At 44.9% G+C, this 16248-nt stretch overlaps 2 protein-coding genes across 5 annotated transcripts; one reads left to right on the top strand and one right to left on the bottom strand.

The window, feature by feature from the left end:
• Positions 1–1066: 1066 nt before the first annotated feature.
• On the top strand, positions 1067–8564 carry LOC109644544 (dual specificity protein kinase CLK4-like). Of its 4 annotated transcripts, none has more exons than XM_069539797.1 (14): positions 1067–1431; positions 5071–5171; positions 5291–5477; positions 5576–5667; positions 5871–6030; positions 6338–6404; positions 6492–6605; positions 6841–7007; positions 7113–7201; positions 7318–7438; positions 7540–7622; positions 7713–7792; positions 7933–8023; positions 8104–8564. In XM_069539797.1, the coding sequence occupies exons 3-14, from the start codon at positions 5333–5335 to the stop codon at positions 8257–8259; spliced, it is 1365 nt and encodes a 454-aa protein (XP_069395898.1). In that variant the 5' UTR covers positions 1067–1431; positions 5071–5171; positions 5291–5332; the 3' UTR covers positions 8260–8564. The 4 variants fall into 4 exon arrangements, with proteins under 4 accessions (XP_069395898.1, XP_069395901.1, XP_069395900.1 ...); XM_069539799.1 differs by having other exon boundaries at positions 1068–1431; positions 5366–5477; XM_069539798.1 differs by having other exon boundaries at positions 1068–1431; positions 8107–8564.
• A 1473-nt stretch (positions 8565–10037) lies between these two features.
• LOC109646456 (glucose-dependent insulinotropic receptor) lies at positions 10038–13689 on the bottom strand. Its single transcript, XM_020112202.2, has 2 exons — positions 11398–13689; positions 10038–11284 (listed from the first exon to the last, which is right to left on the bottom strand). Exons 1-2 carry the CDS (start codon positions 11969–11971, stop codon positions 10677–10679), a joined length of 1182 nt encoding a protein of 393 aa, XP_019967761.2. The 5' UTR covers positions 11972–13689; the 3' UTR covers positions 10038–10676.
• Positions 13690–16248: the final 2559 nt, after the last annotated feature.

The following is a 16248-nucleotide window of genomic DNA, read 5'->3' as shown; positions in this document are numbered from 1 at the left end:
AAGTTTTTTTTAAATTCTTTTGTAATTTCCCAGTTCTGGACCTTTAAGTGAGAACTGATGAGTAACGGGCCGGGATTTATTTAGAGAGTGAAGCAGTTAAAAATATGCAGTCCATAAAATAGTGAATACAGTGGAGGGACATGATATTGGATGTACAGCACATACTGTTGGAGTCAGCCATCGTCTGCAGCTGCTGTCGTGACTTCAGCTCTTATGTAACTGCAGGAATTTGATTTTGCAGCTGATGGGAAAAAAAGGGAAATATAAATATATAGTGATGATCTGTGAGACAGAGACAGACACGTCCACGCCAGGAGTTCATGAGGACAACTTTAGCTTTGCTGTCAGATTTAGCTTGTACAGGTTGTATAGGAGAGTTTGTTCCATAGACTGAATATAAACATGTGAAGTCACAGACTGTAGATGGACGACTCGTCTTCACCTCCTCCTGATGTCCACAAAGCTAAAATATCCCAGACACCAACGCTGCCATCTTCCACATTTGAAACCAATGATGTGATCAGAACGTGTGTCGGAGACTTTTCTTTCCTGGTTTTGCAAAGAGGCAAAGGAACATTAGTGTTTTGTACATGAGCTCATCTGAGTCTGAGTCTTGTCTCGTCCTGTCCTTGGACATTTAGGGAGGTGCTAACATCTCGCTGGTTGCAGAGACCTAAAGATCTTGCTAAGACGTGGTATTAACATGTTCCGTCCTTGAGTAGTTCAGTCACACGTGAGCTCTGCAGGTCTGAGTGCATCCTAATACGTCCTCAGTGCGGCGCTGTCCACGTTCGATTGGATCTGTAAGGACGGAATAAGTTAATACCAGGTCTGAACAGGGCCTGAAGATCAGCTGACAGAGACAAAGTCAGATCAACAGAAACATTGTGTGCACAAACATCAGATGACAGATCCTGTGGAAGCTCCTGGCTTCAGTTGTGGACCTGGATCTTTGTGCCACACTTTTGTTTACAGGGGTTGAGCGTGTGTGCGGCGGCGTCACGTATGAGGCCCAACCTCCTGCCTCTTCCCACATCAACAGGTCCCGATCAGACTCGGTACACTGTGTCTTCTCCGGGGCGATGAAAGAAGAGCTCCTGCTGGGTCGGGCCAAGGGTCGAGGATGGAGCACCCCCCCCCCTCCACCACCCCCAGTGTTGCTTTTCACTGCTGCTGCCTGAAGGTTTTACTGCCCACAGCTACGCAGGAATGTCCACGTCTTGGTTTCCTGTGGGACATCGTGTTTTATTGCAGACACCATTTCTGCCTCTCCCAAGTTTGGCGGCTCTGTGCAGCAAGTGTTTGTATTCCCCGATGGGGGGGGGGGGGGAGAAAAGGAGGGTATGTTGGTGAAAAGGAGCAGCGGGAGCCCAAATTGCTCAGAGTCATTGGAGAGGACAGAGGACATCACAGCTTCATTCTAACAAACAGGTGAGTGGAGACATGACAACATCCAGAACCTGTCAACAGCCTCAACAAAGGATTCTGGGAGCAGAATATTCTAGACGAGTTATTATATTTTCCAATAACTGATTTTTAAAAATCATATTTCCAATAACTGAACATTTTCCTGCCAATCTTTTATTTAAGGCGGTGCTGCACGTTTGTTTACCTGTCTATTAAAAGCTTTGTTGTGATGAGACAGATCCAGTTTAATGTGATAGGACAGTTTGTACTGACTTCTTTAAAGACGCAACGCAAGACCTGCAATGGAGATTAAAGTTTCTTAAAACATCAGAATAAATATATACATTTGTCATTTTAGAATAAACATATTACAGACATACAGACATTAATGATTAATGATCCAGGCACAAAATATGATCGTGATCAGTTTTAGTCTCTTGGTTCATTATAACGACATGAGTCTGAACAGCATCGACTTGGGAATCAAATACATTTATAATAAGTGAGATTTAACTTTTACCTCTTCGGCTTCATGATACCGATGTGTGAACTCTTCAAACAGGCTGGAATTCCATCGGTTGGATTTCAATACTATATTTTCACAGCAGTTAGTTTTCTCTCATGCTAACTCTGCTCAAATGAGCCACATGGAGATGATGAGCGACTCCAGAAGTTTTCAAAATCCATTTCACTTCTGGAAACAACAACAACAGCATCTGTTCTACAGCCGCAGAAAAGTTTTATGTTTCCCTACTTGCTAAAGTTTTTCTAAAACCATTTCAATCCAGCTGTTATTATTATTATTGCTTCAGAGAATCACAAACATCCAGAGTATTTTTTCTCTCTGAAGCAGAATGATAATTGGTGAAACATCCTGCGATGCTGACGTGGTGGTGACTCGCTGGAGAGAACGATTAACGTTGAACTCTCCTCATTAAGATGGAATCTGATTAGAATTAAAAACAATTAAGACTAATTACAACTAAATGATCAAATTATTAAACAATATGGGAATTTAGTAAAGAGTCAACCTCCATCATGCAAAGGCCAGAATCTGAGAACGCTCTTTTTCTGCACCTGATCATTTTCTATAAGCAAAAAGAGAAGTTATATTCAAATCTTCTCACGGTTAAAGTTTGCAGCACAGTTTTACTTTGACCGTTTCCTGTTAGCAGATCTGATTCCATCAGTTTCACCACTGAGACTCAGAGACAGACAGCTCCACACTGTGACTGTGTTCTCGTCTCCTGAGTGAACGCTCCACAGTGTGGTTAGCATAGTGCTAATTGTTGCAGCCGTGTCCGTTTACAGAGTCAAGACTGAGATTTCACCTCAGTGTATTTTCAGCCTCATCAGATGAACTGTTAAACCACAACTGATAATCTCCTTCAATTAAAGCTGTCGCTCACCGATCCCAACCATCTGCATCGCAGTCAGTCAGATCACTTTTAGAGAAGAGCTGAGCCGAAGGTCAAAGAGTCAAGGTTCTTTATTGGCCTTTTCCTGCTAAAGACAACGACACAACCAATTAGAGGACGGAGAGAGAATATAACAAAAACAAATCCCTGTGAGTCCACGGGAGTGCTGCAGGAAAATGTCCAGAAAGAAAGCGAGTGAATCCGTGAGGAGCCAAAGAGGACGCAGACATCGACTTGGAAAGACAAAAGATAAAATATCAGGCCTGTTATGAGAGAAGTCGTATAAACTTCCAAGCTGGAGACGTAAAGTGTTGGTGTCTGCAGCCGGACTGGGCTGACTTAGAACCTCGTTCGTTGAGTGAAACCCTCCACGCCACTGGCACTGGCCTGTGATTAGTGAGTGTTGGAGAATCTTAAGTGAGTGACAACGGTCCTGCATGTTGTCAGCAGGAGCGAATCATCCTCAGCGGTGATTTACAGTCGGTCAGCCGCAGCTGAGCCGGGCGCCATGGAGATACAGATCTATTCCTGGGAGAGGGAGGGAGGGATCCCTGCTCTGGAGCGACCAACACCCCCCCCCCACATTGTTGGCTATAAAAAGGAAAGTCCTTCTGCACCTTATCAGCCAGTCCAAGTACACATGCAAATATTCCAATACACAATAATGTGCATTTAATTTAAAAAAACGGAAAATAGCCAAACGTTTAAATCTTTGTTTTCTCCTACTGGTCTGGGATCTGGTAAATCCGGTGACTTCTGCAGGTTGTGGGAGGCAAAGATGTTTAATCTCACTTTCAACGTGATGATGGTGAATATGTGCAGAACAGAAGCTGAGCAGGAGGCGGTGAAAGATGAGAACTAACACAAAGAGAAAGAGAGAGGCCTCCGCTGTGAACGGCATGTCAGCTATTTGTGGAAGAGGGACGGACGTGTTGTCACTGCATGAAGATGCAGTGAGAAGAGTAAGAAGCACTGACAAGTGCGCTGGCCGAGCTCCAGTGAATGCAACGAGTCTGCGTGCCGTCACGTTCGCTAGTGCAAACTGTAAAGTTGTGGATGAGCTGTTGTCGAGGCGTCAAATGAAAAATCTGATTTAGCTTCTTGAAATAAAAGGTAATATTTTATTTTTGTATTATTTTCTCACTAAAACCATTAAAAGCAGTAATTTGATTTTACTCGTTAATCTTTGTTTGAAAAGACTGAAATGCAGAAGTTTGATCGGTGAACCAGAGTCAGCTCTGGGAGACACGTTCCTTCACGGCCGTGAAGTTATTTTCAGTTAATCTCACGAACACAAGAACTAAAGGCTGAAAATAGGTCGTTAAAAATATAGTGACAATGAAAAGAATGTGAGCTCAGTGCAGTTACCTGGAAACATGTACTGGGGAAAGTTTTTACTTCTGCAGCTCTGGAAAGAGTTTTTCTCTCACAGGAGATCGTTGAGGTCCGACTCGATCACATCAACAGAAACAAACACTCGGACACTTTACGTCAGGGCTGCAGGAAAAGTTCTGGAAAACTTCCGGAGCAACCGACTCCAACATTTTCATTCTCACATACAGCGACTCTGCAAAATGTCTGAAAGCACCATTTACATATTAAGACTTTATTTTCTAGAATAAAATATACAGGATATCTGTGTCCCTTAAGTTTGAAAGTTTCTCCCACTGTCCAGAAGAATAATGTAAAATTAATTTGATGCTAAAAGAGAAGTGAAAATGATCAAAATAAAATAAAGATTAGATTTTAAAATCCTAAAAGACAAGTTCAGGTAAGTTAATTCTTAGATTTTGATTTTCAGAGAAAGAAAATAAAGTAAATGTTTGAATAGTGAGAAATAGAAACAAACTGCATTTCTTTCTTTATATATTTGACTGTTTCTGTGCTTTTTAAATGAATAAACCTCCAGTGGCTGCTCTACTTTCCTCAGAGATCATTATGGTTTCATGTTTTCTTCTCACGCTGCTCCTCTAAATGACGGGGGGGTCGTAACCAAACCTTCTCAAAGGCCAGGGGAAGCCCTGGAGATAGAGACCAGGCCAGAGGGGTCTCACACTATGTATAGCTCTGAAAACAGAGAAGATGGCGTTACAGGTTGGGCAGACAGGGAAACCTTCGCCCCCCGTGGATGAAGGTCCGTGGAGGACGGAGGGTTTGAATGCCGAGCGGAGCACAGAGGACGAGCTGTGAAGTTTCTCTGAGGCCAAATGTGACGGATCCGTCTTTTGTTTATATTTTGTTCCAGATTAGAAAGATCCAGAGCTGCAGAGTGTGACAGAGCAGCAGAGAGGAGGACGACGCTGGAGAGGTCTTCAGATTCTTCAGTCAGCTGCTGCAGCAGATCTCGTGAGTTGAATGTTTTTAATGTCACTTCACCTGCAGCAGGACAGAACAGCAGCTTAATGGAGATTCAATATTCAGTGAATGCATCTTTCAGTCGTGTGAACTTGTGTCTTTCTGTCCAGAGTGGACAGAATTAAATATCTAGATAAACCTCTCATGTCTAAATGTCCCCGGGACTCTGTTTCCTTCATGTCCAGTCATCAGCAGACGTCCGGAGTCTGGAGACGTGGGAGCAAAGACAGGTCACACAGCCCAGCGAGGAGAGCTGCACCATGGGAATCAAAGACGACGACTGTGGTTACAAGAGAGGTAGAGTTACGTCCTCTTACGTTTTGGTTTATGATTTTACTTCTTGTAAATGTATTTACACATCAGAGATCACTTCTGTCTTCTCTCTCCGCTGGCAGACGGCGATGACCCCAGAGCCGACCTCGTCCAAACTGACGGAAAGACCGGAAGCTTCAACACACTCCACACAACCTCGGAAACAGAAACCTCGGTACGAGAGTCTTCTTCTTTATTCTCCTCCTCTGCGCTGATTGTGTCCATGATAATAATAATAATATCTCAGAGTTTCCACTGGACGTCCTTCATTGTCTCAATATGTTCTGTTGTTGATATTGTCCCCCCTGTGTCTTTTTCCATATGTTGACCTGAATGTCTCTAATGTCAAACGCCTTCGTCACCTCACCATCGACTCAGCTGGAGGACGCCTCACTCCGCCTCGAATCTGCTTCTCTTGGTGACAGCGCTGTCAGTGCCGGCGGTGACGGAGTGGAGAAGAGTCACAAGGTGCAGAGCCGCGAGGACGAAGAAGAGGGACACCTGGTCTATCACGTCGGCCTCGTGATGAAAGCAAGATGTATTCAACGCCTTCTTTTGTCTTTGTGTCCTTGTCGTGTTTCAATGTGTTCAGTTTATTCAAACCAGCAGAAAAGTTGACATTACTCTCACGTAGTCTTTCTACAGGACGTCAGTTCTCATGTGAAGTAAAACACCAGTTGGTAGCAGTGAGTTTGTTGTTGCTGTGAACACAGAGCTGTAATATAATATACTTTAATAAGCTGTTGTGCCTGAAACCTTAATTATCTCTGTGGAAAATGACTCTACTTCTACTTCATAACCTCAGTAAACATTTATCTCAAGAGTTTATTCATTCTTGGTTCCAGATGAGGTCGTCTCTACGCTGGGAGCTGGAGCCTTTGGAAAAGTGGTCGAGTGCATCGATAGAGACAAGTAAGAAAAGCAGAGTTACTGTGTTTAGTCCTCGTTTAAACCGAATGCAGCAGAAACACATTTAAAGTGCTCGTCTGTCTTCGACAGGGACGAGCGTGTTGCTGTGAAGATCGTGAGGAGCATCGACTGCTTCCGTGAAGTCGCCAGGTCTGAGATCTCAGTTCTGGAGGAGATCAACAGTCTGGATGACGACAACAGATTGTGAGTGAAGCTGCAGATGGAAAAAAGTCCTGAAGGCCTCGTTAGTCAATCGAATAAATATGTGTAATCTATTGTTTGTTATTTAGTTTAATTTGCTCGAGTCAAAGAAAACTTGTTTTTAAATTGATAAACATTGAAATAAAGTCGTCAGGATCAGTTTTGTATTTTAATTCGTCAGCCTCTTTGGTTGTTTAAACGCCGCTGCTCACGTTGATGGATCACTTCCTGTCTCCAGTGCCTGCGTGCGGATGCTGGACTGGTTCGAGCACGAAGGTCACATCTGCATCGTGTTCGAGCTGCTCGGCCTCAGCACCTTCGAGTTCCTGCGCCAGAACCACTTCCTGCCGTTCAACGTGGAGCAGATCCGGCACATGGCCTTTCAGATCTTCAGAGCCGTCTGCTGTGAGTCCAGTGTGTGTGCGTGTGTGTGTGTGTGTGTGTCTGTGTGTGTGCATGTGTGCGTGTATGCACAGTAACAATATGTGTGTGTCTCTTTGTGTGTTTTAGTTCTGCACCGTAACAAACTGACCCACACAGACCTGAAGCCAGAGAACATCCTGTTTGTTTCCTCCGACTACGAGTTGAAAGACGAGAAGGTAAAACTTCTGTACATGTGAGAGAGTCAGCTGAGAAAACAGGAAGGAGAAATAAATCTGTGTGTGTGTGTGTGTGTGTGTGTGTGTGTGTGTGTGTGTGTGTGTGTGTGTTGAAGGAGTGGAAACTGAGGAGTCTGGATGTGAAGGTGGTGGATTTCGGCACCGCCACATTTGACCATGAACACCACGAATCCCTGGTGTCGACACGGCACTACCGAGCTCCAGAGGTCATTCTGGGTAAACACACAACTCACACACACACACACACACACACATGATTCCAGTTTAGCTGCATGTCAGATAATCCAGGTTTTTATTGTGACTGTGTTTGTGCTCAGATCTGGGCTGGAACCAGGCGTGTGATGTTTGGAGTCTGGGCTGCGTCCTCATGGAATTTTACCTGGGACGTACACTCTTCCAGGTACACACACACACACACACACACACACACACACACACACACACACACACATGCAGAGCGGTACATTCATCTGAACATCTGTCATTTCAGACTCACGACAGTAAAGAACATTTGGCCATGATGGAGAAAGTCCTGGGACCGATTCCCCCGGAACTCCTGAAACAGACCAAGTAACTTCTCACACATTTTAAACTGAGGTCAACAGAAGATTAACGCGAGTTCATTGACTTATTGTCACTGAAACAACAGGAGGAACTTTACTCACTCACCTGTGTCCAACTATCACCCATACGTTCTGTGTTGTGTGTAGAAAGCAGCATTACGTTCGCAGCGAGCGTCTGAACTGGGACGAGAGGAGCTCCTCTGACGATTACATCACGAAACACTGCAAACCACTCAAGGTACGCATCACCTGGACGCTAAGATAAGACGAGAGGAGGTCGTACGTGTGGCCGTGCTCTAGCTGTCGTCTGTCTCTCAGCAGTACATGCAGAGGAGGAGCGAAGAGGAGCGGCAGCTGTTCGACCTGCTCAGCTGCATGTTGGAGTACGACGTCTACAGGCGGATCACCCTGGAGGAGGCGCTGTGGCATCCGTTCTTCAGCCCAATGAGGACGCAGCAGCACCAGCGTAGTTAACACACACACACACACACACACACACACACACACACACACACACACGCACACACACACACACACACACACACACACGCACACACACACACACTCAGGATCTACCTCAGTTATTTCAGAATTGTGATCACGTTGTGTTTGGGTTTATTTTTCTGAATGGATGATGTGGATGATCGATTTATTTTTTGTTGTGGAGACCATTCCAGTTTATTAGAAATATACATTAACAGTCATCAGAGGGATGTTTCCCTTCATAGCCTCTCAGTCTGTTGTGTCTGCAGCTTGTTAATAAATATCTTTGTCTCTTGGTTTCTCTTGATTCTGTTTTAAACTGTATGTGTTCCACATAGTGTGAACTTTACGAGCAGCTCGACGTGAGAGCGTCTGATTGTGTTTCCATTTCAGTGTTTATCAGGTTTGAGCTCTGCGGAGTGACACTCTCTTCTGTTGGGCGAAGACTTCTTCTTTTTCTTCTTCTGTTGTTTGATGCCTTTGGTCTGAAAGTCTGAACCATCCACAAAGACCCAGACCGCGTCCAGCCCGTGGCCGGAGGAACCTTTCACACCTGATACTTTGGTTCAGACGATAAATTACAAGGAAGATGTGAAAACGTCACAAAACTCAAATCCAACTGAAAAAAACCTTCAAAAACAAGACGAAGGTTTAATGAAAGCAGAAATGTTCTTTAATTTGTGTGAGAGCGGCAGAAGTGACGTCCACAAACCTTTTCAAATTGTTTACACAAGGAGAAGAAGGTTAAACAGAAGATATGACGCGGCGCAAAACAGCCAAAGGTAAATCAGCTGCATTTTCCACTTCTGCTGCTCTGATTACACTTTATAGACACAACACACGCTGGAGGAAGTGTTTGCTTTGTGACCCCACGTAGAATCCACAGACATCATCTGGTGAGTGCTTCGTCGATACACTCGTAAAGTGGACGATAATCATGAGCCAGCTATAAAACCTGTGCAGGCTCGTCCGTTATCTGACAAACATCAGCTTAAAGCTACTTAATCACACGGATGTGATAAAGCAGCATGAAATAAAGGCGTCCGAGGGCCTGGGCTCATCATTCGTGTGTAATGCTGCAGGTTCCAGTCTGTCTCATGACCTTTGCTGCTGCGTGTTGTTTGTGATCCGACCCGCTTCAGTTTACTTTGTGCAGACGGGGCTTTAAAAATCTAAAACCAAAAACTGATTCATCAAACACTGGAGGATAAAGTTTATTATTGGAAATGTCCAACTGAAGCGGCTGATGTCATTTTCATTATTTCATCTCCTCACCTGTTTCAGGTCCTCGTTGTTGTTTTATGTTGTGTAAAGTTTGCTAGTTGTTGTGGTTTGTGGGGCTGTTTCCATTGAATATATTTATTTCATGTATATTTATAATGTGTGAATTAAATGTGTTTTAGATGATGTTACATTTAAGGTTTAAAATTAGTCTAAGAGCAACCCACTCAGAGGCTTTTATTAAAGTTGGGCTCGCACGTTAACGACTTTTCATGTGCGTCATCGGTCGCCTGAAGACGCAAAACCCAAGAGCCAGTAATGTGAAGGACATAAATTCTTTTCATGGTTGACATAGAGCGGCGCTCATTGAGTTACCGCTAAAGACAAACACGTGGTCTCCATGTTTGTTTGTATTTGCAGATATTTGTACATTATTTCGAGCCAAATCGGATTCATTACAGCCGCTCGAACAATCTGAGACCCGGCCGCTGACGTAGGTGGAACAGATGCACTGAAGCATCAGTGTAAACGAGACGAGGTATCGGGGGGGTGGGGCTTCATAAGTGTGTAGTTGACGGAGAATGTTTCCTGTTCAAACTTATAAATAACATTCTGTAAAACAAATGGGTCAAATCAGGCTGAGGCACATAAGAGTTTATGAACGGCATAACTTTATTATTTTTTATTTGTTTTTAGATTAATATACTTCATATATATGTTGATATTATTATTTTTGGTTAAGCATCATACGAATTAGCTGTGTCTCAATTCAGGGGCTGCATCCTATGGAGGACGCCCCCTTGTGGGCTGTGTAGACGGCGAAGGCTGAATCAAGACGAGACGTCTGGTCGACAGGGACTCTCCGTGAGCAGCGTCACCAACTTCCTGCTGTGTCATCACAACTGAAGTTGGACACGGAGAGAACGTTTTAATGCCCCATGGTTTCCTGACATGTCTCATTGGCTGTTGGATACAAGCATCGGACATCTCGTCGCTCTTACCGCTCTGAAAAACAGTTTGTCACTGAAGCGCAATGAATCTTGGGATAGGTTGGGTCAGGAAGGTTCCGCCTTTGGAAGGACACATTTGTCGGATGCGTTTGAAGGAGCCCTCGAAAGTCTTCTGTCTTCATATGCAGCCTCAGAAGGATCCTGAATCGAGACGAGCTGTGGACACCTCTGGTTCTTTTATAAGCTGGACGTGGCATTGTCATTGTTGCGGGCCTGAGTCGGCACAGCTGCCTCAGAGTCGTATCTTCCTGCGATACCTGGAGGTCCGGCAGCCAGCGACCTGCCCGTCAAGCAGGAAAACATGGCCGCCAACTGCAGCCGCACCTCCCTCTGCCAGAAGGCGTACACCAGGGGGTTGATCAGCGAGTTGGTCAGACCCAACAGCCACAGGTGATTCTCCAACACGTCGGTGAGCTCACAGCTCTGACACAGAACGTGCACGATGCACACCACGAAGAAGGGGCACCAGAGCACCAAGAGGCAGCCCACAAGCACCGCCACCGTCCTCAGGGCCTTGACGTGACTCCAGTAGCCACTTCTCAGCTGCTGATGATGCTGATGTCTCTGGCCGTGGTCGGTCGTCCTGGAGCCAGCTTGTCTGACCTGGCTGATCTGCTTCTGGTGGCTGCAGGCGATCTTCAGGATGTCCAGGTAGATGTAGATGAACATGGAGAGCACGGGGAAGAAGCACACGCTGAACAAGATGATAACGCCGACCTCGTGAATGACGGAGAAGAAGGCACAGAAGCCATTGTAGCCCTCGGCCTGTAGCTGCCGCACCATGACTGGGTCAGGGAACACGAGTTATTTCACATGTGATGATGCTTCAAACACACAGATTATCAAGAAAACAATCCTCAGTTCTTCAATCGTTCAGTTTGACATTTCTCAATCTCACCTGGCGAGAATCCCACAGTGATGGAGCTGATCCACAGAGTCAGCAAGGACCCGACGGCCGTCCCCCTCCCCGACAGCAGGGAGTACTGCAGCGGCCTCTTGATGGCAGCGTACCGGTCGAGTGAGATCAGGAACATGGACATGATGGATGCCGTGCAGGGCGACGTCACAAAGGCCATTCGCATCAAACAGCGGGTCTTCCCCTGAGCAGGAGGCGTGGCGTTGGTGGGCGGGGCAGCAGTGACGTGGCTGTGTCGGCTCTGAGGGATTTTGTCGCTGTTGCCGTTGAAGTCCTCTGTGGCCAGGCCGGTGATGGCCACACCCACCAGAGCGTCGGCCAGTGCCAAGTTGAGAACGAAGCACCAGCTCTGGCTGCTCTTCTTCAGGAGCAGCTTCAGCAGAGCGACCGCCACCAGCAGGTTGGTGGAGATGATGAGGCAAGCGGCGAAGCTCAGGATCGAACCCATCACCCGAGGCCTCCCGTCGCTCTGGGCTGTCGGCTCGATGGAGCCCACGCAGTCTGGAGTCATCCTGACGGGAGAGTCAGTGCTCGCTTGTCCAGTCAAATATGACATTTAATCAAAAACCAAAAGATTTTAAGGTGAAACCTTTTTAACCGTCACAGCCGTCGTCCATCATAACAGCAAATGTTGCACTTGCAGTTAAATTCCATCAGAAAAGACAGAGGATCAAAAAAAGTGGGTAAAAACTTTTTTTTTTAAAGTTAAGAAATATCAAATAACTCTCAATAGCTCAACATATCACTGCACTTAAGTAAGAAAAGATTCAAAACATCAAAGTGTTGAAGTGAAGAAGAAAAATTGTAACTAACATTATTCTCAAGATTTACTTGTTCCTGTAACATCCAGTCGATCTCATCACTGTCCCTTAAATCCCAGAATAAGAAATACAGGAAAGAAACACATTATCAGCAGCTCTCACTCGTCCCCTCCCCTCACACACACACACACACACACACACACACACACACACACACACACACACACACACACAGGACTGAACCTTGCCCCAACACTCCGCCTGCCTCGTCCAGGCAGGAATATTTTTTGTTTTTATAATCAACTAACTATATTCATCATTTAAATAAAGACGATTCTGATTATAGTCTTGATACATGCAGATAAATTAAATATTCTGTGCATTGCAGAAAGCTGTGTGCAAGTTGCAGCGGAGATGAGTTCGGATGCACGTGTGTGCTTCGTGACACTTCACTCAGCAGGATATTAAAACATAGTTCATGCACAGTTTATCTACCAGTTCTTAAAGTTGCGTTAATTAGACTTGTCACTGTTTTTACCTGAGGATACCTGAACCTCCTTCGTCCAGATGTTGATTGTGATACTAACAGCGTCACATTAAAAACCCTAATATAACAAACATGGAGCTGCAGCTGCAGACTGTGTGTGTGGAACTGAGTGGGTTTAGTTAAACTCTAACCCTGATGGCTGCCGTTCTGTTAAAGCCCCGGGAGAGACATCTGGCACGATGGGACCATTTTCCACCAGGATTCACATACAAACACATCTGGCTAATGACGCTGTCTCACTGCACACGCTCCGAAAACATCATCTGACGCCACACCAGCCTCTCAAAGTACCGAGCAGCAGCCACAGACAATATTTAAACATTTCAAGTTAAAAGCTTTTGAAATAATTAGACCTTTGTTATTATTCTGTTGACTTGTGTTTCTGACCGACGCACGCAGCATCTCACTTTCACTTCCACATGAAATCTAAAAACACAACTGAAGCTTGGTCAGATTTGCCACAGAGATTTAAATTTAAAAACAGAGTGATCTGTGTGAAATCAATCTGATTGTTTGGTGTCTCATCCTCAAACCTCAACACTGAACTTCAGCCCTGAGCAGCTCAGTTTCACCAGGTTCATTATGAGTCCAGAGCAACCTGAGAGGAAAGATCCTCTTTTTACTACCTCGCTCACCCCCCCCCCCCCCCCCCTCCCTAAAAATAGCTCCAGCAGACACACAATGTCAGAATGTTGTTCACCCCTGCTAGACCTTTCAGGACCTTTCAAAACAAAGCGTGGGTCAGCAGTAATTGTGCCCAGTGCCCAGCAGCGCCCAGGGAGCCGGGATCTTGTTTACACCCCTGCCAACGCCATCCTCCGTCTGCTGTGACGGGAAACTTGTGACTCAGCTCGGGGATCAGGTCTGGAGGAACGTCGGAGAACTTTGAGCCAAGAACCTCAGGAGTTCTCCACTTCTGGAAGATCAACCAGTCGGGAAACACAAAGTTCCTCACGCTCCTTTGTTAAGGTGACGATGACGTTATGTGGTGTTGTCATGGTGATGTGTGGTGGTCAACATGATCAGGGTCGAGCTGCTGCTGCTCCACATCAGTGTGGCCTGCAGCGCAGTTCAAGGTATTTGGGTTGTCGTAAGATTAGAAATCTATTTTAATCCCGTTCGTCTGAGGGATGAAACACCAAACCTGTAAAGTAAGAAATCAGGAAAGGATGATTTTGGTAATTAACAAAAAAATGTCCCGTTACCGTTTGAGTGTTTGCATCAATACACATTTATTTTCCACGTGTGACGTGTCATCGATGCTGTGAAACTGATGTGTGTTCCTGTCAGAGAGAAGATGTCTTTAAAGAGACGGCTGCTGTCTATGTTGTTGTGCTGTGTTTACTGCGTGGCCTCGCTCTTCTGCCTCCAGCCCAACCGCAACAACTGCTTCTCTGTCGGAGCTCGGTGAGTCTGTGCGTTTCTGTCACTTGCAAAACATTTTTGGGAATTGACTGATGCGAGGCTTTGATTGGGAAGGAGCTGATGCTGGTGGCGGGAGGTGGAGTGTTAAGAACTAGTTATAGTTAAAGTTGGACAATTCTTATCTCTAGAAGGACACTGGTGGTCACTCACTGTGTCAAGACTGAAACAGGAAAAGTTTCAGGATTTTCTTTGGGAACTCCAGTGTAGCTCGAAGTTTCCCCAGATCGCTGCTGTTATTTTTAGTTATTAACAAGAGAAATACTAGATATTTGAATATGAGTCCAAAAGTTCTTAAACATTGTTGAGTCACACATTGTTAAATCATTAATTGAGCAATGATAAGATGAGAAAAAGATGCAACAAGGGTCTTGACTCATAATCCACAGGGGGCGCTCTCCAACAGATCTTGATCTAACTTTGATTTTGGTCCTGACGCCTCCATTGGCTGCAAGTCCCTTCTCTCTCAGTCTGTGTGTGTGTAACATATTATATATATATATATATATATACATATATATATATATATATATGTATATATATATACGGACAAATGTGAGAAAATAACAGACCAGTGAACAAGATCATTTGAACTCTTCTATGAATTTGATGAAAGGAATACAAATGATGAGCTGATTATAATTTTAGTTTTCTTTATATTCTCGTGTATCGATTGATTTCTAATCTTCTCCACTCTTCACTCTATATCTTGACACCACCTGCTCTCACTCGTTTCTCTTTAGGAATCTGGCGTCGGTCGTCCAGCAGCTTTACCAACGCGTCATCCGACTGCTCCGCACAACTCTGTGATCCACAGCGGTTCATGTGTTTAAACCAACAACCCTGAACGGGTCCTGTCGTCACGGTGGCTGTCGTCAAGTATGTCCTCCCATGTCCTCCTGTAGCCAGTTGAAAAAGAAGAGAGAGAGGAGAAGAATGGTGTCACTCCACATGTGGACAACGTGGAGTTTCCATTCACTCGTTATTCTCTGAAGTGCAAGAACCGTCTGCCCTGATCGACCGCGTTTCCCCGACTCTGTTGAGGAGAGTCTAAAAATGTCTTTTTTTTCCACTGATGATTGTTGACATGATGGATATTTGCAGTGTGAGGTGGAGAGGACGTCTTCAGTCCTCTTTTAAAAGCATTTTGAGGGTTCTCACTGCTCTGCTGTTTACTGCACATGCTGAGAAATATGACCAGAAGGATGGAGGCTGTTTGAAACTCCTGGACGGGTTTGGACAATTTGAAGGAGCAAATTCTCGAAGGGTTTGGTTTGGAGGAGTGCTCATTATGGGTCGACGTAGGGGCCCTCAGGTCTTCTGAAAGGCCCCTGGCTGTGAGAGGGACTGTTATAAAGAGTGAAGCACAAACTCAAACACATCAGAGGTCTCCGCGGGTTGATTTGAGCAAAACCATAGACTATAAATAAGCAGCCATCTTGTGTCGATTATGTGGAGCTAGAGTCTGTGCAATTATAGAAACCCATGCACCAACCTGGAGGGGACAGGGTTTATGATATATGACGGGGGAGACAGGGATTGTGGATGACCTGCTCCACGGGTCCAAAAAATTGGATCTGAACAATGGACCTGTCGACAGTCTTGATTGAACAGATTCAGAATCAGAAGTACTTTATTAAACTCCGTAGGGAAATTCTAACGTCACAGAGCTCCTGAGAAAGAGGTGAAAGAGCAAAAGCAGGTATAAACATAATAATATAAAATCTGAAATAGTCCTGAGACAATCAGACTGATACCAAAACATTGTTGAGGTAAACAGTGCTTTACAATCTGGTAACTTCCTACACTGATGGTTTTTGGTGAAAGAGCAGATTTTATTTTAGTTGGAATGCTTGAGTGAAGTGAATGGGCCATAAAACTCTGTGTCGTCCAAAAAGACGTCGTCATTGTGGTGAAAAAACTTCTTAAAACTTGTTGTTACAAAGTTCTTCTAACACTTTTGTATGAGCATGACTGTTCCCTCCTGAGATGATCTACTTCAGTGGAGGTTTAAACTCAGTGTTACTGTGTCAGGAAGAAGAATCCTGCTGTAAATGGAGTGTGAACATTTGTCCATTGAGGTGAAACGATTGATGACTTCTC

Source organism: Paralichthys olivaceus, chromosome 15, assembly GCF_024713975.1.
Source record: "Paralichthys olivaceus isolate ysfri-2021 chromosome 15, ASM2471397v2, whole genome shotgun sequence".
NCBI lineage: Eukaryota > Metazoa > Chordata > Actinopteri > Pleuronectiformes > Paralichthyidae > Paralichthys > Paralichthys olivaceus.
Note: the sequence above shows the minus strand (reverse complement) of the source record. Positions and strands in the feature narration are given on the sequence as shown.

What these genes read in the sequence shown, in the direction of transcription:
- LOC109644544 (XM_069539797.1), top strand. Translation starts at nt 5,333, where the DNA reads ATGTCCCCGGGACTCTGTTTCCTTCATGTCCAGTCATCAGCAGACGTC. An exon ending in CGACTGTGGTTACAAGAGAG is followed by an intron (nt 5,478 to 5,575) that starts GTAGAGTTACGT and finishes CTCCGCTGGCAG; the next exon opens with ACGGCGATGACCCCAGAGCC. An exon ending in TGGGACGTACACTCTTCCAG is followed by an intron (nt 7,623 to 7,712) that starts GTACACACACAC and finishes CTGTCATTTCAG; the next exon opens with ACTCACGACAGTAAAGAACA.
- LOC109646456 (XM_020112202.2), bottom strand. Translation starts at nt 11,971, where the DNA reads ATGTCATATTTGACTGGACAAGCGAGCACTGACTCTCCCGTCAGGATG. An exon ending in CACTGTGGGATTCTCGCCAG is followed by an intron (nt 11,285 to 11,397) that starts GTGAGATTGAGA and finishes TCCCTGACCCAG; the next exon opens with TCATGGTGCGGCAGCTACAG.